This window comes from Delphinus delphis, chromosome 8 (assembly GCF_949987515.2).
Source record: "Delphinus delphis chromosome 8, mDelDel1.2, whole genome shotgun sequence".
Classification (NCBI taxonomy): Eukaryota; Metazoa; Chordata; class Mammalia; order Artiodactyla; family Delphinidae; genus Delphinus; species Delphinus delphis.
Window position 1 is genome coordinate 26401466 of NC_082690.1, and position 22004 is coordinate 26423469.

Here is a 22004-nt window from a genome sequence, read left to right on the forward strand (position 1 = left end):
AAGAATGCCAGAGATTACTGTGCATTAATTTTGTATCCTGCTACTTTACCAAATTCATTGATTAGCTCTAGTAGTTTTCAGGTAGCATCTTTAGGATTCTCTGTGTATAGTATCCTGTCGTCTGCAAACAGTGACAGCTTCACTTCTTCTTTTCCGATTTGGATTCCTTTTATTTCTTTTTCTTCTCTGATTGCTGTGGCTAAAACTTCCAAAACTATGTTGAATAAGAGTGGTGAGAGTGGGCAACCTTGTCTTGTTCCTGATCTTAGTGGAAATGCTTTCAGTTTTTCACCATTGAGGACGATGTTGGCTGTGGGTTTGTCATATATGGCCTTTATTATGTTGAGGAAAGTTCCCTCTATGCCTACTTTCTGCAGGGTTTTTATCATAAATGGGTGTTGAATTTTGTCGAAAGCTTTCTCTGCATCTATTGAGATGATATAGTTTTTCTCCTTCAATTTGTTAATATGGTGTATCACGTTGACTGATTTGCGTATATTGAAGAATCCTTGCATTCCTGGAATAAACCCCACTTGATCATGGTGTATGATCCTTTTAGTGTGCTGTTGGATTCTGTTTGCTAGTATTTTGTTGAGGATTTTTGCATCTATGTTCATCAGTGATATTGGCCTGTAGTTTTCTTTCTTTGTGACATCCTTGTCTGGTTTTGGTATCAGGGTGATGGTGGCCTCGTAGAATGAGTTTGAGAGTGTTCCTCCCTCTGCTATATTTTGGAAGAGTTTGAGAAGGATAGGTGTTAGCTCTTCTCTAAATGTTTGATAGAATTTGCCTGTGAAGCCATCTGGTCCTGGGCTTTTGTTTGTTGGAAGATTTTTAATCACAGTTTCAATTTCAGTGCTTGTGATTGGTCTGTTCATATTTTCTATTTCTTCCTGGTTCAGTCTCGGCAGGTTGTGCATTTCTATGAATTTGTCCATTTCTTCCAGGTTGTCCATTTTATTGGCATAGAGTTGCTTGTAGTAATCTCTCATGATCCTTTGTATTTCTGCGGTGTCATTTGTTACTTCTCCTTTTTCATTTCCAATTCTATTGATTTGAGTCTTCTCCCTTTTTTTCTTGATGAGTCTGGCTAATGGTTTATCAATTTTGTTTAACTTCTCAAAGAACCAGCTTTTAGTTTTATTGATCTTTGCTATTGTTTCCTTCATTTCTTTTTCATTTATTTCTGATCTGATCTTTATGATTTCTTTCCTTCTTCTAACTTTGGGGATTTTTTGTTCTTCTTTCTCTAATTCCTTTAGGTGCAAGGTTAGGTTGTTTATTTGAGATGTTTCCTGTTTCTTAAGGTAGGATTGTATTGCTATAAACTTCCCTCTTAGAACTGCTTTTGCTGCATCCCATAGGTTTTGGGTCGTTGTGTTTTCATTGTCATTTGTTTCTAGGTATTTTTCGATTTCTTCTTTGATTTCTTCAGTGATCACTTCGTTATTAAGTAGTGTATTGTTTAGCCTCCATGTGTTTGTATTTTTTACAGATCTTTTCCTGTAATTGATATCTAGTCTCATAGTGTTGTGGTTGGAAAAGATACTTGATACGATTTCGATTTTCCTAAATTTACCAAGGCAAGATTTGTGACCCAAGATATAATCTATCCTGGAGAATGTTCCATGAGCACTTGAGAAAAAGGTGTATTCTGTTGTTTTTGGATGGAATGTCCTATAAATATTAATTAAGTCCATCTTGTTTAATGTATCATTTATAGCTTGTGTTTCCGTATTTATTTTCATTTTGGATGATCTGTCCATTGGTGAAAGTGGGGTCTTAAAGTCCCCTACTATGATTCTGTTACTGTTGATTTCCCCTTTTATGGCTGCTAGTGTTTGCCTTATGTATTGATGTGCTCCTATGTTGGGTGCATAAATATTTACAATTGTTATATCTTCTTCTTGGATCGATCCCTTGATCATTATGTAGTGTTCTTCTTTGTCTCTTCTAATAGTCCCTATTTTAAAGTCTATTTTGTCTGATATGAGAATCGCTACTCCAGCTTTCTTTTGGTTTCCATTTGCATGGAATATCTTTTTCCATCCCCTCACTTTCAGTCTGTATGTGTCCCTAGGTCTGAAGTGGGTCTCTTGTAGACAGCATATATAAGGGTCTTGTTTTTGTATCCATTCAGCCAGTCTGTGTCTTTTGGTGGGAGCATTTAATCCATTTACATTTAAGGTAATTACCAATATGTATGTTCCTATTCCCATTTTCTTAATTCTTTTGGGTTGAATGTTGTAGGTCTTTTCGTTCTCTTGTGTTTCTTGCCTATAGAAGTTCCTTTAGCAGTTGTTGTAAAGCTGGTTTGGTGGTGCTGAACTCTCTCAGCTTTTGCTTGTCTGTAAAGGTTTTAATTTCTCCATCAAATCTGAATGAGATCCTTGCTGGGTAGAGTAATCTTGGTTGTAGCTTTTTCTCCTTTATCACTTTAAATATGTCCTGCCACTCCCTTCTGGCTCACAGAGTTTCTGCTGAAATATCAGCTGTTAACCTTATGGGGATTCCCTTGTGTGTTATTTGTTGCTTTTCTCTTGCTGCTTTTAATATGTTTTCTTTGTATTTAATTTTTGATAGTTTGATTAATATGTGTCTTGGCATGTTCTTCCTTGGATTTATCCTGTATGGGACTCTCTGTGCTTCCTGGACTTGATTATTTCCTTTCCCATATTAGGGAAATTTTCAACTATAATCTCTTCAAATATTTTCTCAGTCCCTTTCTTTTACTCTTCTTCTTCTGGGACCCCTATAATTCGAATGTTGGTTCATTTAATGTTGTCCCAGAGGTCTCTGAGACTGTCTGCAGTTCTTTTCATTCTTTTTTCTTTATTCTGCTCTGCAGTAGTTATTTCCACTATTTTATCTTCCAGGTCACTTATCCGTTCTGCCTCAGTTATTCTGCTATTGATCCCTTCTAGAGTATTTTTAATTTCATTTATTGTGTTGTTCATCATTGCTTGTTTCCTCTTTAGTTCTTCTAGGCCCTTGTTAAATGTTTCTTGCATTTTCTCTAGTCTATTTCCAAGATTTTAGGATCATCTTTACTATCATTATTCTGAATTCTTTTTCAGGTGGACTGCCTATTTCCTCTTCATTTGTTAGGTCTGGTGGGTTTTTACCTTGCTCCATCATCTGCTGTGTGTTTTTCTGTCTTTTCATTTTGCTTATCTTACTGTGTTTGGGGTCTCCTTTTTGCAGGCTGCAGGTTCGTAGTTCCCGTTGTTTTTGGTGTCTGTCCCCAGTGGCTAAGTTTGGTTCAGTGGGTTGTGTAGGTTTCCTGGTGGAGGGGACCAGTGCCTGTGTTCTGGTGGATGAGGTTGGATCTTGTCTTTCTGGTGGGCAGGTCCACGTCTGGTGGTGTATTTTGGGGTGTCTGTGGCCTTATTATGATTTTAGGCAGCCTCTCTGCTAATGGATGGGGCTGTGTTCCTGTCTTGCTAGTTGTTTGGCATAGGGTGTCCAGCACTGTAGCTTGCTGGTCATTGAGTGAAGCTGGGTGTTGGTGTTGAGATGGAGATCTCTGGGAGATTTTCGCTGTTTGATATTACGTGGAGCTGGGAGATCTCTTGTGGACCAGTGTCCTGAACTTGGCTCTCCCACCTCAGAGGCACAGCCCTGATGCCTGGCTGGAGCACCAAGAGCCTGTCCTCCACACAGCTCAGAATAAAAGGGAGAAAAAATAGAAAGAAAGAAAGAAAGAGGATAAAAGAAAGTAAGATAAAATAAAATAAAGTTACTAAAATAAAAAATTATTAAGAAAAAAAAATTTTAAGTAAAAAAAAAAAAGAGAAAAGAAAAAAAACAAAAACGGATGGACAGAACCCTAGGACAAATGGTGAAAGCAAAGCTATACAGACAAAATCTCACACAGAAGCATACACATACACACTCACCAAAAGAGGAAAAGGGGAAAAAATAATATATCTTGCTCCCAAAGTCCACCTCCTCAATTTGGGATGATTCGTTGTCTATTCAGGTATTCCACAGATGCAGGGTTCATCAAGTTGATTGTGGAGCTTTAATCCGCTGCTTCTGAGGCTGCTGGGTGAAATTTCCCTTTCTCTTCTTTGTTCGCACAGCTCCCGGGGTTCAGCTTTGGTTTTGGCCCCTCCTCTGCATGTAGGTCGCCTCAGGGCATCTGTTTTTTCACTTAGACAGGACGGGGTTAAAGGAGCCGCTGATTTGGGGGCTCTGGCTCACTCAGGCCGGGCAGAGGGAGGGGTACAGATGCGGGGCGAGCCTGCGGCAGCACAGGCCAGCATAACGTTGCACCAATCTGAGGCGCGCCGTGTGTTCTCCCGGGGAAGTTGTCCCTGGATCACGGGACCCTGGCAGTGGCGGGCTACACAGTCTACCCGGAAGGGAGGTGTGGATAGTGACCTGTGCTCGCACACAGGCTTCTTGGTGGCGGCAGCAGCAGCCTTAGCTTCTTATGCCCGACTCTGGGGTCCGCGCTGATAGACGCGGCTCGCGCCCATCTCTGGAGCTCCTTTAAGCAGCCCTCTTAATCCCCTCTCCTTGCGCACCAGGAAACAAAGAGGGAAGAAAAAGTCTCTTGCCTCTCCGGCAGCTCCAGACTTTTTCCCGGACTCCCTCCTGGCTAGCTGTGGCGCAGTAGTCTCCTTCAGGCTGTGTTCACGCCGACAACCCCAGTCCTCTCCCTGCTATCCAACCGAAGCCCAAGCCTCAGCTCCCAGCCCCCGCCCGCCCCGGTGGGTGAGCAGACAAGCCTCTCAGGCTGGTGAGTGTTGGTCGGCACCGATCCTCTGTGCGGTAGTCTCTGCGCTTTGCCCTCTGCAGCCCTGTTGCTGCACTCTCCTCCGTGGCTCTGAAGCTTCCCCCTCCGCCACCCGCAGTCTCCACCCACGAAGGGGCTTCTAGTGCGTGGAAACCTTTCCTCCATCACAGCTCCCTCCCTCTGGTGCAGGTCCCGTCCCTATTCTTTTGTCTCTGTTTTTACTTTTTTCTTTTGCCCTACCCAGGTACGTGGGGAGTTTCTTGCCTTTTGGGAGGTCTGAGGTTTTCTGCCAGCCTTCAGTCAGTGTGCTATAGGAGCAGTTCCACGTGTAGATGTATTTCTGATGTATCTGTGGGGAGGAAGGTGATCTCTGCGTCTTACTCTTCCGCCATCTTCTCAAATTTCCAGAATGCCTTTTAATATTGTGCTAAGCATTTTCCTCAGCAAATCTCTTGGGTTTCGACTGGCATGGGTTAAAAAGCCAAGATAGGGGCTTCCCTGGTGGCGCAGTGGTTGAGAGTCCACCTGCCGATGCAGGGGACACGGGTTCGTGCCCTGGTCCAGGAAGATCCCACATGCCGCAGAGCGGCTAGGCCCATAAGCCATGGCCGCTGAGCCAACATGTCCGGAGCCTGTGCTCCGCAACGAGAGAGGCCACGACAGTGAGAGGCCCACATAACGCAAAAAAAAAAAAAAAAAAAAAAAAAAAGCCAAGATAGGAAATATTTGTTAAGACAGACATAATAGGAGGCACGTGAAAAACCCAGAATTTCACAAAAATTAAAACCAGGAGTTACCTAGAAGATGCAGTTCATCACAAATAGTATTAAGTGTACTTTTAGCAATGAATAATGAGTATAAGTATATAGAAAATGGCATTTTTCTAGTCACATCTATCCTCATAATCTCACACACCGTTTAATTACTTGATTACAATTTGCAGAAACTTTGATCTCTAACTAATGACAATTAGAAGTTATGAATTGGTACAAGGTCTAAACACAGCTAAACAAAACACAGCTGGGTTATTGTGACTAAAGGTCATGCCTTAAACTAATCTCAAACAATTTCTTTCGTCTTAGCCTCTTAGAAAAACCTAAGCATTTGGTTGTCAAAAGTTATGCATTTATGGTCCTAGCAAGCCCTATTATAAAAAGCACATCTAACAACTAGAGGTGCTTGCAGCAGTAGAAAGTGCCTCTCATTGGAATTCTTCAAGCGGATTCTCTTCTTGAGTAAATCTCTGGCCTGGTTAATCTGAAAGGGTGGAAGTTATTTACTGATTGATTGATCACCATGCGTGACATGTGGGATCTTAGTTCCCTGACCAGGGATCGAACCTGTGTCCCCTGCAGTGGAAGCTTGGAGTCCTAACAACTGGACCACCAGGGAATTCCCCTTGAAAATGTGGAAGTTTAGATTGGATGGTCTTTGAAACTCCTTCTTAAGGATTCCTTCAAAGATTCTGTAATTGCAAATAGTAATGTAGTAGTTCTTGATGTGGCCATTGACATTGCTGGCCTAGGTTTCTACTCATGTCTCTTCTCACTTCACTGCCACATCTACACATTCCGTACCCACAGGCGGCTTCTCTCTCTTATGTTGCTCTATTCTTTCTAGAATGAATCCTTTTTAAAGCCCCTTCTCTAAGGCCTAATTCAATTTCACTTTCTCCTCTATACTCCACTGTATCTCTAATAAAGTCTAATTCATGTTTATATCCATGCCTTCTCCTCATTCCAGGTTCTTACTTAGTTCCTTGCTTACTGTGACTGTACAATAATTTTTAAAGATTAAATTAAATAGGGAGGCTCTTAGAGCTACAAGCATCAAACAGAAGACATCTGTCACCAAGAACACATTTTGAAAAGATCCAATGTAGATAAATGACTGAATGTGATAGATATCAGATTAGAAGTCATGGAATTTTAGAGTGGGAAGGTACCTGTGAGATCATTTAGTCTGACCTCTTGATTTCAGATTTTGACTCAAAGGGTGACTAGCTAGAGATCACACAGCTGGTCAATGGTAGGTCTGGGGCCTGAGGCCTTGGGAGCTCTTACCAAATGTAGGTGCCTCCCTTATATGGCTACTCATTGCCCACCCAAAATTGTTTAAAATAGAGCAGATTTAAGTTTGACTTTAAGACACAATTTGAGGATAGGGAGTCTCCTGTAATAGTTTTTAGAGTGACTTTTTCCACTTTTTTTGTTTAAGGAATGTAGTTTAGACTTTGTTACTTCATTATGGCTGGATTCTGTTGGTGTCTTCCAGGACAAGCTATTATCATTTGCATCGTTTAATGGTTTGTTGTTCAGGCAGGCTCAATAAAGCACTTAAGAGATTGGAGTTCTAAAAAAAAAAAAAAAAAGAGAGAGAGAGATTGGAGCTCTGCAGCTGGAATAAATAACACAAGGCAAGGTGCCCATTCCTATACTTAACATTGCAGTGAAAGGCAATCAGTAAACAACTGTGGACAGGATCAAACGGGCTGTTGGAGATTTAGGGGCCTGCCTTCTCCAAGACTAAACAGATACAGAGCAAATCAGGGACACGTTTAAAAAAAGAACAGGATGAGCAATCAAAAAACATCATCAGGAACATTATTAGTAAAAGGAATATATTTTATCCTTGAATGCACTTTACCAAATTTGTGACTTTAAGAATCCAGTGAATGGAATCTCTTTTTCTTTTATCTTACAAAGATTTTGGATTTACTATAATTTTGGCACTCTTAATCCCCCTGCCTTTCAGACTGGCAATATCAAGGGTGTAGCAAGTATTTTCTGGATGCAGGACCAACAGGTGATGGAGGAGTATATGATGAAGATGAGCAAGAGTATTTGCTGTGAGCAAGCATCTGTCTTATATGGTAGGGTTGGACACTTTGTCAAGGAGATGGTGTCTGTTTGCTCTCTCGTAATAACCTGTACTTTTTTGTAGCTCTTAGCCCAATTGCATTTATATATTGGTTGTGTGATTCTTCTGTGTCTGTCTAGCCTTCTGTATACTCCTCTTTGTGTCTCTCTTGTTCTCCTCTATATTTCAGCTCCTCTCACAGTGTCTCCCACATATCATATACTTAAATATTTGTTGACTGACTGAATGGGCACATGTCTACTGGACTTAAAGATAAACACAGGTGGGAGTGTAGAGGTAAACTGCATAGGCTGTTGGGCAGAATTCCTGGGTTCATCAACTGGCTCCAACACTTTTATTTATTTATGGCTGTGTTGGGTCTTTGTTGCTACACGCGGGCTTTCTCTAGTTGCAGTGAGTGGGGGCTACTCTTCGTTGCGGTGCATGTGCTTCTCATTGCGGTTGCTTCTCTTGTTGCAGAGCACGGGCTCTAGGCACGCGGGCTCAGTAGTTGTGGTGAACAGGCTTAGTTGCTCCACGGCATTGGGATCTTCCCGGACCAGGGCTCAAACCCGTGTCCCCTGTATTGGCAGGCGGATTCTTAACCACTGTGCCACCAGGAAAGTCCTCCACCACTTTTAACTATGTGAATTTGGGCAACTCATTTAACCTTTCTGTGCCTTTGTTTTCCTCCTGTGTAAAACGGAGATTGCAGTTATAATGTCATAGAATTGTTGTGAGGATTAAATGAGTTAATCCAGGTAAGGCATTTAGTACAGGGCTGGCAATAATAAATGCTCAATAAACACTGACTCCTGTTATTACTTAATCATCTTGTAGCTAATGAGAGATGTTTTAAGCCATCTGTTTCTCCTTCCATGCAGCTTTTGGATTGCTTTGGGATTCCTGTGTTGATGGCTCTCTCGTGGTTTATTCTTTATGCAAGATACAGAGTGATCCACTTCGTCGCTGTGGCTGTCTGTCTGTTGGGCGTAGGAACTATGGTTGGTGCAGACATAGTAGCAGGGAGGGAAGACAATTCAGGTGAGACTGTGTTACTTGTTTCTGGTTTAGTCACAGAAAAAGTTTTGCTTATGTCCTCACTTTTATTGTGCAAAGATAAAGTAAAAGGCAGAGAACGTGTCCTGATTAACTATCTTTAAAATTTTACTTTTAGATTTGCTTGCTTCTGGTACTATAACCATTTCCACAAAGCAGTCTTTATGTTTCTACCTGCCCTGAGCCCTTGCTGTGTTTTGTCACACTAAATGGTTTGTTTTGTGTCATGAGAGAGAAGTTTCTTTATATATTTGCAATAATCTTTTTTTGGCCCATACATTTGGATTAGTTACTGGAAATCCTACTGTAGATTCTTGGGTTTTGTTTTCATCAAAAAGGAGACTTTGTGTTCACTGAATGACCTCTTTTTTCAGTTACTCTGTGGATGAGAACATTTTGATATTCTTTATGTCAAGGTTCAGATAGTTGATACTGTAAAATCTAAATAAGGTCTATGATTTCACTCAATATACAAGTGACTTCAGTGTCTCCTTTGATTGAGAAAATTACCTTGCTTACCTAGCTTCCTTCCCTATAGTTTTCAATGAATTCCCATCAATAATTTCCATTAATTTCTCATGTCATAGAATCATTTTCTGAGGCCTTACATTATGGTATACACCACCATCTTCCAATCTGTTAGTCTCCTGAGGATCCAAAATAAGAAAAATGAAAGCAGAATTGTGCCAGAAAGTGAGACGAGCAGGAGTCTTTAAACTTCTAAAAATCAGGGTTTCTTCTTCTGTAAAATCTTACTTAAATAAATATGAGCCAGATAATTTCCTGGAAGCAAGCTGGAGTTTTCCCTAGTGACAAATGTATTCCTTTTTGTGGCTTATCTCCTTATAGGTAGTGATGTACTGATTGGTGACATCTTGGTCCTTCTTGGGGCTTCCCTCTATGCTGTTTCTAATGTGTGTGAAGAATACATCGTGAAGAAGCTGAGCAGACAGGAGTTTTTAGGAATGGTGGGCTTGTTTGGAACAATTATCAGTGGCATACAGCTGTAAGATTCTAAACTTATCCTTAAAAACAATATAAGCAAATATGTCATAGATGATTACTTTCCAGCTACTAATATTCATTGTTTATTTGGCCCAAATTCAAATTTGAAATCAGTAACTTGCTAAATATCTATTAGAAGATTTTTGAAACATCAAGAATTATGCCTCATTTTCTTATACATGTGTGATGCTTGATTCCTGCTTATAATGTGGTAGACTTTATATTACCAGTGAAGACTCTTTTTCAATTATTCCTAGAAAATATTAACTTCCTGTTCAAAGGGAATACATAGTGTAATGTTTTCCTCCTATAGTTGACTACTGTAGAGTGCTTCTAAGGGAGTCAAACATGTGTTTATGGACTCCTCTGGGTTTTATTCTTTGTCATTTTAATTAAAGATAGTTATTTTTATACTCTAAGAAAAATTCAAAAGTCAACATAATGAATCACCTTGGTGAAGTACTTAAAGCTTGAAGCAATTTAATTGCTTATAAAATAGTAAAAATTAGTATAAAGATCTCTCTGTGACCTCTTGTTTTAATCACAGATTGATTGTGGAATATAAGGATATTGCCAGCATTCACTGGGACTGGAAAATTGGTATGTACATACATAATAATCCTTGTTAGTCTTTCCCCTGACACACATCAAGAAATAAATACTTCATTTTAGTAATACTATTAAACATTTTTATATAAAATCACAGAGTAATTTAGTACACAGAGAACTATAGTGGTTTACATTGAGTTTTCTCTGAGAACTTGTAAACAAACCCCCCCATAAAAGTTAATCCTTAATCTTTACCTTCAGGAATAGCCTTTCTTTACTAGGAATTCTGAACAAGACTGACCTTTGGTCACACTAACTTTCAACTAGATCTGTATCTCGAGTCCTCAGACTTCTTGTAAAGGTTGTCTGCTTGATGTAATTTGTGAAGTATTAACCTGAATAATCTGATGGTGTGTAATCACCACCACGTTCCATTGCTACTCTCATCTGATAGGAAAGATTTGAACCTTATTTAATGATGCGTGGAAAGAAATTAAGTACTACATGAAGTGTCATTGAAATTCATTTACCATGCTTGGATGATTTCATTCAAGTAAATAACTTAGATTGCCTGTGTGTGTGTGTGTGTGTGTGTGTGTGTGTTGAGTGAGGTTGGAGAAGTGGTTGTGAAGCAGAGATAACTGCTATAAGTAGTTGCTGACCCACATGACTAGCTCTTATGAGATGAACAAAAGATAATGGGCCTAACGACTATCTTTGATACCCTAAAAATACTTTATTTTGATTCAACCACACAAATCATGTCCAACCATGATGCCTTTTATCATTGGCATCTCTCTGCCCTGGGCAGGTGGATAACATGGGGTGATAAGAGCTGTTGACTTACACCATAAGCAAGATTCTATGGCCTCGATCATTTAACACTCTGTTGAATTTTTTAAGTTCTTCATCATATCTTGTTGTTATTTTTTCTGAGAGCTTTGTATGTCTCATTTGCAATACTTGCTGTTAACAAGGGGCTTTGTGGATAGTATGTTAAAGGATCAGGGAATTTTATATATCAGTCAAGCTTTAAAAGCACAGCACCTTTAACTTTTGGTTTCTTCCTATAACATTAGATATTCCATTTTTTTCACAGCCCTGCTGTTTGTAGCATTTGCCCTATGTATGTTTTGCCTGTACAGCTTCATGCCACTGGTGATTAAAGTCACTAGTGCCACTTCTGTCAACCTGGGCATCCTGACAGCTGACCTCTACAGTCTTTTCTTTGGACTCTTTCTGTTTGGCTATAAGGTGAGCAAATAGATCTTGTTCAAATCAGAACACTTTTTTGGTTTAAAAGAAGTAATGGGTTTCTTTAAGATTTTAGATCCCAAAATGAAACCTTCTCACCTTCTTGGCAAGAATTTCTTCGGACACTCTCACTCCAAGCAAATAGCATGTTAGTGTTATTATAAGAGTCTTGCTTTGAGAACTACTGCCTTAGAAATCCATCTTTCCGGGACTTCCCTGGTGGCGCAGTGGTTAAGAATCCGCCTGCCAATGCGGGGGACACGGGTTTGAGCCCTGGTCCAGGAAGATCTCATATGCCGCGGAGCAACTAAGCCCATGTGCCACAACTACTGAGCCCGTGAGCCACAACTACTGAAGCCCGTGCACCTAGAGCCCGTGCTCCGCAACAAGAGAAGCCACTGCAATGAGAAGCCTGCGCGCCACAATGAAGAGTAACCCCCGCTTGCTGCACCTAGAGAAAGCCCGCGTGCAGCAACGAAAACCCAAAACAGCCAAAAATAAATAAATAAATAAATTTATTTATTTATTTATTTTTCTTTTTGCGGTATGTACGCGGGCCTCTCACCGCTGTGGCCTCTCCCGCTGCGGAGCACAGGCTCCGGACGCGCAGGCCCAGCGGCCATGGCCCACGGGCCCAGCCGCTCCGCGGCATGTGGGATCCTCCCAGACTGGGGCACGAACCCGTGTCCCCTGCATCGGCAGGCGGACTCCCAACCACTGTGCCACCAGGGAAGCCCAATAAATTTATTTTTTAAAAAAAGAAAGAAATCCATCTTTCCATAGTATAAAGCTTGTTGACTTGGCTGCTATTACAGTCATTTGAACAAATAGTTAGAATGTCGGCTGTTGCTTGATAATTTTGGTTTTAGCTGGGGATAGCGACTATATTTCTTTATCCGTGTAAAATTTTGTATCTGGGTGGAAATTGCTTGGCACTGATTTACTCTGTTCCCAGGAATTGGCCAGGAACTCACGATGCCTAGTTCAGTGTGTTCTCAGAAATTTCTGCTTAAGAAGCATAAACCATTTTTGCTTTTACATGTCACAGGAACCAGCTGTTATCTTCACAAACTTGCTGGTTAAGGTATTCCTGAACTAAGACTGAAGAAGTATTTATAGCTTTTTGGTGGCATCATTAAAAAGTAACAAATGTCAAAGTGAATCAGGGAAGTGATCCTGACAGCCCTAGATTTTTTTTTTCTATGATAGCAATCATTAAGGGGTACAAAGTGGGCCTTAAAAGTGAGTTAAAAAAAAAAAAAGTGAGTTAGCTGTTCTGTGGTGCTGTTCTTGCATTTCACATGCCCACCACTAGGGGACCATGGTGTTTTTATTCTGCAGTTCAAGGCCAGTTGATGGCTACCCATACCCAGAGAAAGCTTGAGAGCTCTGCAGTATAACATGTGGCCCCGCTTACCTGTGCTTTTTTTTTTTTTTAACTAAACATATTGAGGTAGCTTTAGTAGTTTAACTTTTACTTTTCCCTCATTAGTAAAATAATGTCCAAGGAGGAAGTAAGGTTAAAGAAATAAAAGCTTCAAAGTGAAAGTACACTTGTCGCTACCTATTATAAGCTCCCTTAATGTACATATTTGCTTTTTAACTGTATTAACTTTAATGAGAAAAAGCCTTCTTGTGTTGTCATTTTTTTGGCCACATGACTTACACTATTATTCTCAAAAGTGGAACATGCAAACTATAAGTTCCTTGCAGTTCTTTTGCTTTATGTTTCTTTGTCCCTGCATGTCTAGCAGCTCACTCATAACTCATATCAGATTTTATTCTTTTTGGTCAAAGGCTGTTTCAAGACTTGTAGAGCAAAGAGGAGGTCTGCTGTTATCTTCAGAGTAAATTACAGAGGTGGGAAATCATTCAGAGCATAAAGACGATATCTAGGATCTTAGAAGAAATTTTTAAAGACAGCATCATAAGTTCAATATGTCACTAATTAAAAAAAATTATAGTATCTAAAATAACTTCGGCTCTGATATTTTAAAACACAGTTGAAAAAGACATTAAACAATTTCTGTATTCATTGGTGTCAGACTCTGCCTCCTCTGGATTGATCTTGAGTAAATACTCACTGAACAGTTTAGCCACAAGAAATTTCCTGTATAGATCCAGACACAAAGGGTAAAATTTTAAAAACAGCCTCTGATTCAGGAGACTTATTATCTCACTCCCTCAGAGTCTCTCTCTTCTAATAAAGGTGGCTCCATTTAATCATGTGCCTTCTTAAGAGGAACAAGATACTTTTTTCTTATAAACATTTAAAACCACCAAACCAAACAGGACATGTTTTGAATAAGTTACTTAGGTTTTCCCACAGGTAACAGTGAACATTCTATTGGAGAGCATGATTGACCTTCATGATACTGACTTTAAAAGTTTAGGGTACTCTAAATAGCTTTAACTCCCTTTAATCTTTTCTGAATCATTTTTCCCCCAAAAAAACATTTATTCAATACCAGCTATGTGCTGGGTGCTGTGCTGAGATTGGATCCAAGAATGAAACCTGTGGAGGAAATTAGTTTGGCTGCTGCTCCGGTTGACATTATCACTGGCTTTGCATCATCACTGAATCCAGTGGAGGCCTTCCAGCTTTGGGGAGGGCTGTAGGTATTCCATTCCTTAAAAAGTTCTAACGGTTTAAGGTTAAGAACTAATTGAGCATCTATGAAACATTAACATGTTGAAGCCAATGGTGACCCATAGAAGCCCACACCTGGAGATGACTATAATCTACTTAATACTCATTTCAAAACCCATTTCATTTTTTCCTTCTACCTTTGGGAGTATGTCTTTTTTTAAAAAAATTAATTTATTTTATTCATTTATTTTTGGCTGCATTGGATCTTCGTTGCTGCGTGCAGGCTGTTCTCTAGTTGCGGCCAGTGGGGGCTACTCTTCATTGCGGTGTGTGGGCTTCTCATTGCAGTGGCTTCTCATTGCAGTGGCTTCTCTTGTTGCGAAGCACAGACTCTAGGAGCGTGGGCTTCAGTAGTTGTAGTATGCGAGCTCAGTAGTTGTGGCTCACGGGCTCTACAGTGCAGGCTCAGTAGTTGTGGCACACGGGTGTAGTTGCTCTGTGGCATGTGGGATCCTCCTGGACCAGGGCTCGAACCCATGTCCCCTGCCTTGGCAGGCGGATTCCCAACCACTGCACCACCAGGGAAGCCTGGGAGTGTGTCTTACTTTTTCTTCTCTCTCATCTTCTTTCTCTTCTCCTTCTCCAAACCATTCTGTTTTCTTATTGTTTCACACCAGTGTTGTAAGCTGTGCCTAGGGTCTGAAACTGGGTCTCTCATGGTACCATGCTAAATTTTTAGTCTCTCCACTAAGTAAGTGGGACTAGTTGTGAGGTGGGATGCAGCTGGGTTATCACAGAGAAAGGCAAAAGTCCATTTCCTAAAGATCCAAGAATCCAGTTGGCTGACGTGGTGGGTGATATGGGCAGAGCTCACACATTCACCAGTACACACACACAGAACGGTTTTGGTCATTAGCATCTCCTTGGGCAACTTTCAGAAAAAAAAATTATGAGAAGGTAACCCTCAAAGCTCTGTTGACAAAAGGCAGCAGTAAAGATGTGTATGTGAGAGAGCACTGTCCACATAGCCTATTATTTCCTCCTAGTTTTCAGGACTCTACATCCTGTCTTTCACCGTCATCATGGTGGGGTTCATTCTGTACTGCTCCACTCCAACACGCACTGCAGAGCCGTTTGAAAGCAGCATGCCACCAGTTACCAGCATTGGAATCGACAACCTGGGACTGAAGCTTGAGGAGAACCTCCAGGAGGCCCACTCTGCAGTCTTGTAGCTGGAGAAGAAGGCACACACGTACACCTGGGGTTTCCTGGGAAGCTGGAAGCTGTCACCTGGATAAAGCAGAGCCTACTGCCTTGGGATACTTGGAAAATTATCAGACTCAGAGTGAATACTCTGTAGCGTTGGGTTGGATCCAGTGGTTAGATTTTACAAAGGAATACAAAATAATGTATCAAAAGTAGAAATTCCAAAATAGGGCAGAAGCCAAGGCCAGAATTGTGTTTCTGTGTGTTTGAGGGCCAATACCTATTAGTGTCAGGGAGACAAGGAGTGGGGCCCACACTGGGGTCTTAGAGGTACAAGTAGGAAAGCAGGATTGGATAGATACCTGGGTGTGAGCCAGCCTCAGGACACAGCCTGAAAGCAGGCTGTCCAGGCTGGGCTAGGTAGTCAGGAGGAGGGGCAGCCCAGGTTGGTTTTGGAGTAGGTTTCCTCATTTGGAGGCATCTGAGTTTTGTCCTGCTGAGGCAGTTATTGTCCTTGTACAAGCCTCGTGGCCTTTAGGCCACTAGATGAGGTCTGGTGACTGATTGCACATGTTGGGAACATGGGTGGGCAGTACTTGAGAAATCCTGAGATACAACTGTGAGTACCATAGAAGCCGTAGAGTACAGTAAACCTAGGAACCTTCTCCCAATTGTTATTATGCTACTTCTTAGCAAATAATGTGCCATGAGATTTTTATGATACTTCTTCAATACAGAGTGTTAATATGTAGCATCATTATGATATCAACTACTAGTATGCCACTTTACAAAAACTCTGTATGTAAACTTTTTTAGGTAAAAATATAATAAAGAAATTGAGGGTAAGTGTTCATATTATTAAAAGATTTTGATTTCATGGAAATATATTTACTGTGTAGTTTTTTTGATTACCTAATTCCCCTTGTGGATTTTAAATGACTTAATATATTCAAGCTTTCCTCATATCCAACTTTTCAGAATCATGTCTTCTTAAGGCGAAGCAAACCTATCTATTTGGGGCTCTGCCAGAATGGAGGGGAAATCAGAGTAAGCTCCCAGATCATTTTCTGGAATAAACATTTAAAAATGTTTAATGGGTTTTTAAAAAAACCTTTTTGAGTGAAATAACCTTTCATTTCCTGCAGCCAATTAAAACTGATATTTGGTTTTCACTCCTTACCATTAACAACTGTCAGTGAGTGGAAAAAGATTATGTTAAAATGTTTGGCCTTTTGGGGAAGACTTCCAGTTTGATTAATACACTGATTATTTCTTAAAATATCTTGCTTAATAATAAACCGGTATATATAGGGATAGTGGTGAAGTAGAGAATCTCAGGTGACAATATCCCACATGTCTGTCGAGGCTAAGCTCAAATGTCATCTCTACTATGAAGCCTTTTTTAGGCCATCTGGGCTGGGTCCCCCACCTCCTCTAGGTTCCCAGGGCCCTTGCTTGTTCACATCTTCCTCGTAGCACTTATTGAATTGAGGTGTTGCTGTTTACCTGCCTCTCACCACGGGTTGAGCTCTTCCAGGTCAACAGCCTTTTATCATCTTTCTAGTCCTTTGGTCATCTTACTTCTTGAGTGATTATTAAATGAACTTTGTCTTTGGTCTCAGTTCGGAACATTTAAGGGGAGATTGATCTAAAGTAAGGCCTTTTATGCAGATACATGTCTGTAGGGAGTAAGTTATCCTACCCTACTCTCTTTCTACCCATCACCCTTAATCCTGGTGTTTCCCCTTGCTTGCTCCCTTTGGAAAGGGGCAGAGGAGTTCCAATCTGGGCATCCCAAATTAAAACTCAGACTAGTGTTCCAAAGAAGCAATTCTATGAATGACATTCAGCAACTGAGTAATAGTACTGCAAGGCTGTGCAAGGTTTAAGGAAGTTGTGAAGACTGTCAGTTTAACCAGCCTGCATAATACCACTTTCATGGAAGATGTGTCTTCAAAAATCTGGCTTACACACGAGCTTTTTATTTATTTATTTATTTATTTATGGCTGCATTGGGTCTTTGTTGCTGCGCGCGGGCTTTCCTCTAGTTGCAGCGAGCGGGGGCCACTCTTCTTTGCGGTGCGCAGGCTTCTCACTGCGGTGGCTTCTCTTGTTGAGGAGCGTGGGCTCTAGGTGCGTGGGCTTCAGTAGTTGTGATGCACGGGCTCAGTAGTTGTGGCTCGCGGGCTCTAGAGCGCAGGCTCAGTAGTTGTGGCGCACAGGCTTAGTTGCTCCGTGGAATGTGGGTTCCCAGACCAGGGCTTGAACCCGTGCCCCCCTGCATTGGCAGATGGATCCTTAACAAGTGACCACCAGGGAAGCCCGACACACAAGCTTTGAAACACAACACGTTCTTAAGTTGAAAACCTCCTATAAATTCTTTCTCAGCCTATTAGAGCAATATCGATTTTTCTATATTTTTTGTAGATATTCGTGCCATTAAAAAAAATATCCTGCTGAATAATATAATAGAGTTGCTAGGTCATTCCCTAGTGTTGTATAGGGGTAATAACTTGTGCAATTGGACTGTGGTAACACTGTAAGAAGAGAGGGCTTTGCTGGCGCCATTTTCGTTATTTGCGTTTTGAATCTAGGTTCTCTTTTGTGGATGAGTAGTTAACATTTCTCACCTTTCTGATACCAATGTCTCACAGAGAATTGGTATGTAAGATCAGTATTTCCAGCAGGTGGCGCTTTAACAATTATAAAAAAGACCTGTGACATAATCTTTCATTTTGTAGTGCCTCCATAACGTTCTGTTAAATCAAAGTGTTTTGTTTTAAAAGAGGGTATTATGATGACTGTCCTCAGCAGCGATTGCCTTTGATTAACAGTTGAAGAATGCAGGTGTCAGAAAAGTTGAAATATCCTTTGCAGGTCACATAGTTTGGTGGCTAAAGTGAATACAGGATCCAGGATTCCCTTCAGTTTAGTTGGCAGCCTGAAGTTCCCACTGCTTCATGAAACTGAGTTCTGAGGGGGCCGTAGTCCCTGTGGAATGTACCTCCAGTGAGTGGAACTGGGAAGATTTTCCATAAAAACTAGCTTGATGGTGCAGTTTTCTCTGCGGCTCTGGAGCCTGCCCTTTTAAGAAGCTGTAGACATGCATCTCTGTGAGGTGTTCTGTATGCCTAGTCACGATTCTCTTTTCTGTCGTTATTATGGTAATGTACCATTTTCATCCACATTTAATCACTTAGTATCTGGATATATCCTCAGCCCTCAAAAGATACCAATAAATCAGGGAAATTCAGCAAATAGCCACTTAGCTTATTAAAAGGCAAGAGATTTATGAGGAAATTAGGTAATGCTGAACATGCAGTTCTTCAATAGTATTTTTATAAAGAGTGTTTTGAGAAGTCTGTCTATGTATATGTGGAATATCGAGAGGAGTAAAGCCTCTTTAGGATAGCAAAATTTTACCTGTAGGATTTAATGTCCCAAAGTTTCTTCCCCCAATGCTTTCTTCATACACTTTGTTCCTGGTTTAAATATTGCCCTCTTTAGCAATCTTAAGGTGCAGACACTTCTGGAGAAGAAAATTGGAAAGGGGAGAGAAATGATATGAATAAAAAACATGGGCCATTTGAACAATTATTGGCTCCAACTTACCATAACAAGCATTCAGATGGTGCCATATAATCATCACTCAATGAGCTATTCTTCACAGCCTGCCCAGTGGGGAGGCCAGACTCTATATACCAGGTGAGATGTAGAGGACTTGCAGTGCTAGTAGCCGGAGCTTGGAGTCCCACTTTCCTTGACCTCAGATGTTGCCTTCTTTCTGCTTGGTGACAGTGCTTTTCCACTTTTCCCTGAGTGTTTCACATTCTTTCAGATTCATATTCTGACTTTGGTCTTGTGGTCCCATGTGGGACCTTATCCACCTTGGTCTTCATAAAAAGTCCAGTGCAGGTACCTTTACATGATGGGACACACACAGACACACACACCACCATCACCACCATCACCAACTCCTATGTAGACCACTCCCCCCGACATCTTATTTTTCCAGAAATTGCAGTTGTTGATAAGATTGGTTGCAGCAGTTTCAGGGAATCTGCCCTCACCCCTGACACACATCCAGAGGCATTTCTATAGAACTTCAGTTTCCTGGTCCAGCTGTTGGATTAAGTGTACAGGCATACCCCATTTTATTGTACTTTGCTTTATTGTGTTTTGCTGATATCACGGTTTTTTACAAATTGAAGGTTTGTGGCAACCCTGTATTGAGCAAGTATATTAGCACCATTTTTTCCAACAGCAATTGCTTACTTCATGTTTCTGTGTCACATTTTGGTAATTCTCACAATATTTCAAATTTTTTGTTATTATATATTTGTCATGGTGATCTGTGATCAGTGATCTTTGGTATTACTGTTGTAATTGTTTCAGGCGCCATGAACTGTGCCCATATAAGATAGTGAATTTAATTGATAAATGTTGTGAGTATTCTGACTATTCCACCAACCAGCCATTCTTCTGTCTCTCTCCCTCAGCCTCACTATTACCTGAGACACAATAATATTGAAATTTGGTCTATTAATAACCCTACAGTGGCCTCTAAGTGTTCAAGTGAAAGGAAGAGTCACATGTCTCTCACTTTAAATCAAAAGCTAGAAATGATTAAGCTTAGTGAGGAAGGCATGTTGAAAGCTGAAAAAACTAGGCTTCTTGAGCCAAACAGCCAAGTCGTGACTGCAGAGGAAAAGTTCTTGAAGGAAATTATGTGCTACTCCAGTGAACACATGAATGATAAAAAAGCGTAACAGCCTTATTGCTGATATGCCGAAGATTTTGATGGCCTGGATAGAAGATCAAACCAGTCACAACATTCCCCTAAACCAAAGACCAATCCAGAGCAAGGCCCTAACTCTCTTCAATTCTGTGAAGGCTGATACAGGTTAGGAAGCTGCAGCAGAAAAGCTTGCAGTTGACAGAGGTTGGTTCACGAGGTTTAAGACAAGAAGCCAGCTCCATAACATGAAAGTGCAAGGTGACTCAGTAAGTGCTGATGTAGAAGCTGCAGCAAGTTATCCAAAAGATTAGCTAAGATAATTCATGAATGTGGCTCCTCTAAACAACAGATTTTCAATGTAGATGAAAGAGCCTTCTGCTGGAAGGAGATGCCATCTAGGACTTTCAATAGCTAGAGAAGAGAAATCATTGCCTGGCTTCAAAGCTTCAAAGGACAGGCTGACTCTCTTATTAGGGGTCTTTTTGAAACAAGTTCTACTGTGGGTAAAATGTTATCAAACAGCATTGCATGCTACAGAGAAATCATTCATGAAAGTAAGAGTAAAGTGATGCAGCAAACTTCATTGTTGCCTTATATTAAGAAATTGCCATGGCCGCCCCAAACTTTAGCAACCACCACCCTGATCAGTTGGCAGCCATTAACATTGAGGCAAGACCCTCCACCAGCAAACAGATTATGACTTGCTGAAGCCTCTGATGATGCTTAGCACTTTTTAGCAATAAAGTATTTTAAAATTAAGCTATATACATTGTTTTCTTAGACACGATACTATTGCACACTTAACTGACTACAAGTAACTTTTATATGCACTGGGAAACCAGAAAAAATTGTGTGACTCGCTTTATTGTGATATTTGCTCTATTGCAGAGGACTGGAATCAAATCCGTAATATCTCCAAGATATGCCTGTATATAGTGACAACTTGGATACAGTTGGTATACAAAATTTATTTGGTCTCCCATCAATTTAGAGCATTCAATAGGAGGGGGATGGTCAAGTCTTAATATCTGATCTGATAACTAAAGTGTGAGACATGCCAGAGCAGGGGGATTTGGCTTAGTTGAGAGCTAAATTTGGCAGGTAAGCACAGTCCTGAGAACTCTTTGGTCATGATGTAGAAACATGGTTCAAGTCCACATCTCCTTGTGGAGAGCAGTGCAGAAGGAATCTAGGCTAGGCCAAAGGACACTGTCTGGGAGATCTATTTGCAGAGAGCAGGGAACTCTCAAATTGCCTGGAGTTCAGTGACCACATGCTAATCCTTTAGAGGAAGGCTGGCTAGATTATGGGAGGACACTCACATAGATCTCCCAAACAGGGAGGCAGGGGGCAGGGAGAAGAAACTGGGGAAGGTGTGAGTCCTAGGTCCCTGGTACTAGGATGAGTTCAAGAAAAGTAACTGGGGGCATCAAAGACAGACAACTCAATTTGGCCCTCAAATAGGCCTGTGGCCTTAGAATGTTCTTTAACCTTCTAACATGTACATTTCTCCAGTTGACTATCCTACCATTAAGCTCAGTAAATTGAACTGAAGCACATCATGGTTTCTATCCCCTTCACTTCATCATCTGCCTCACCTTTTAACATAGCAGGTGGAGAAATGTCCCTTTTAGAAGGTTAAAGAACATTCTAAGGCCACAGGCCTATTTGGGGACCAATTTATAACAATTAAAAACAATACCTTTCCATTTGGTTATCCTCTTAATTTTCTTCCCTCGTTACTAGTTTTGCTGTTTCAACAGTGATAGATAATGCAGTTGGGAATAATTCATGTGTTTTCAACTGAGTGGGACAAGAGAGGAAGGGCTACGAGCGCTCCGAGAAGGGAGAGAACCCTGTGGACTCCATCTACTAGGAGGAGGAGATGGACTTGAGCTGAAGCTTGGACAAAGTGTTAAGTACAAAAAGAAGAAGTAGAAGAAGGACTTGCCCCTAATATAATTAAATAATTATTATTTAGGTGCATGGAGAATTATGAG

General features: G+C 40.9%; 1 protein-coding gene across 1 annotated transcript in view; it reads left to right on the forward strand.

Annotated features, from left to right (window-relative positions):
* SLC35F2 (solute carrier family 35 member F2) overlaps positions 1 to 16138 on the forward strand; it is a 50073-nt gene extending 33935 nt beyond the window's left edge. The window contains exons 4-8 of the mRNA XM_060018016.1: positions 8488 to 8647; positions 9512 to 9668; positions 10215 to 10267; positions 11316 to 11470; positions 15107 to 16138. Coding sequence (XP_059873999.1) covers positions 8488 to 8647; positions 9512 to 9668; positions 10215 to 10267; positions 11316 to 11470; positions 15107 to 15292 — 711 coding nt within the window. The 3' untranslated portion in view covers positions 15293 to 16138. The remainder of the gene's footprint in view (positions 1 to 8487; positions 8648 to 9511; positions 9669 to 10214; positions 10268 to 11315; positions 11471 to 15106) is intronic.
* The last annotated feature ends 5866 nt before the right edge of the window (positions 16139 to 22004 follow it).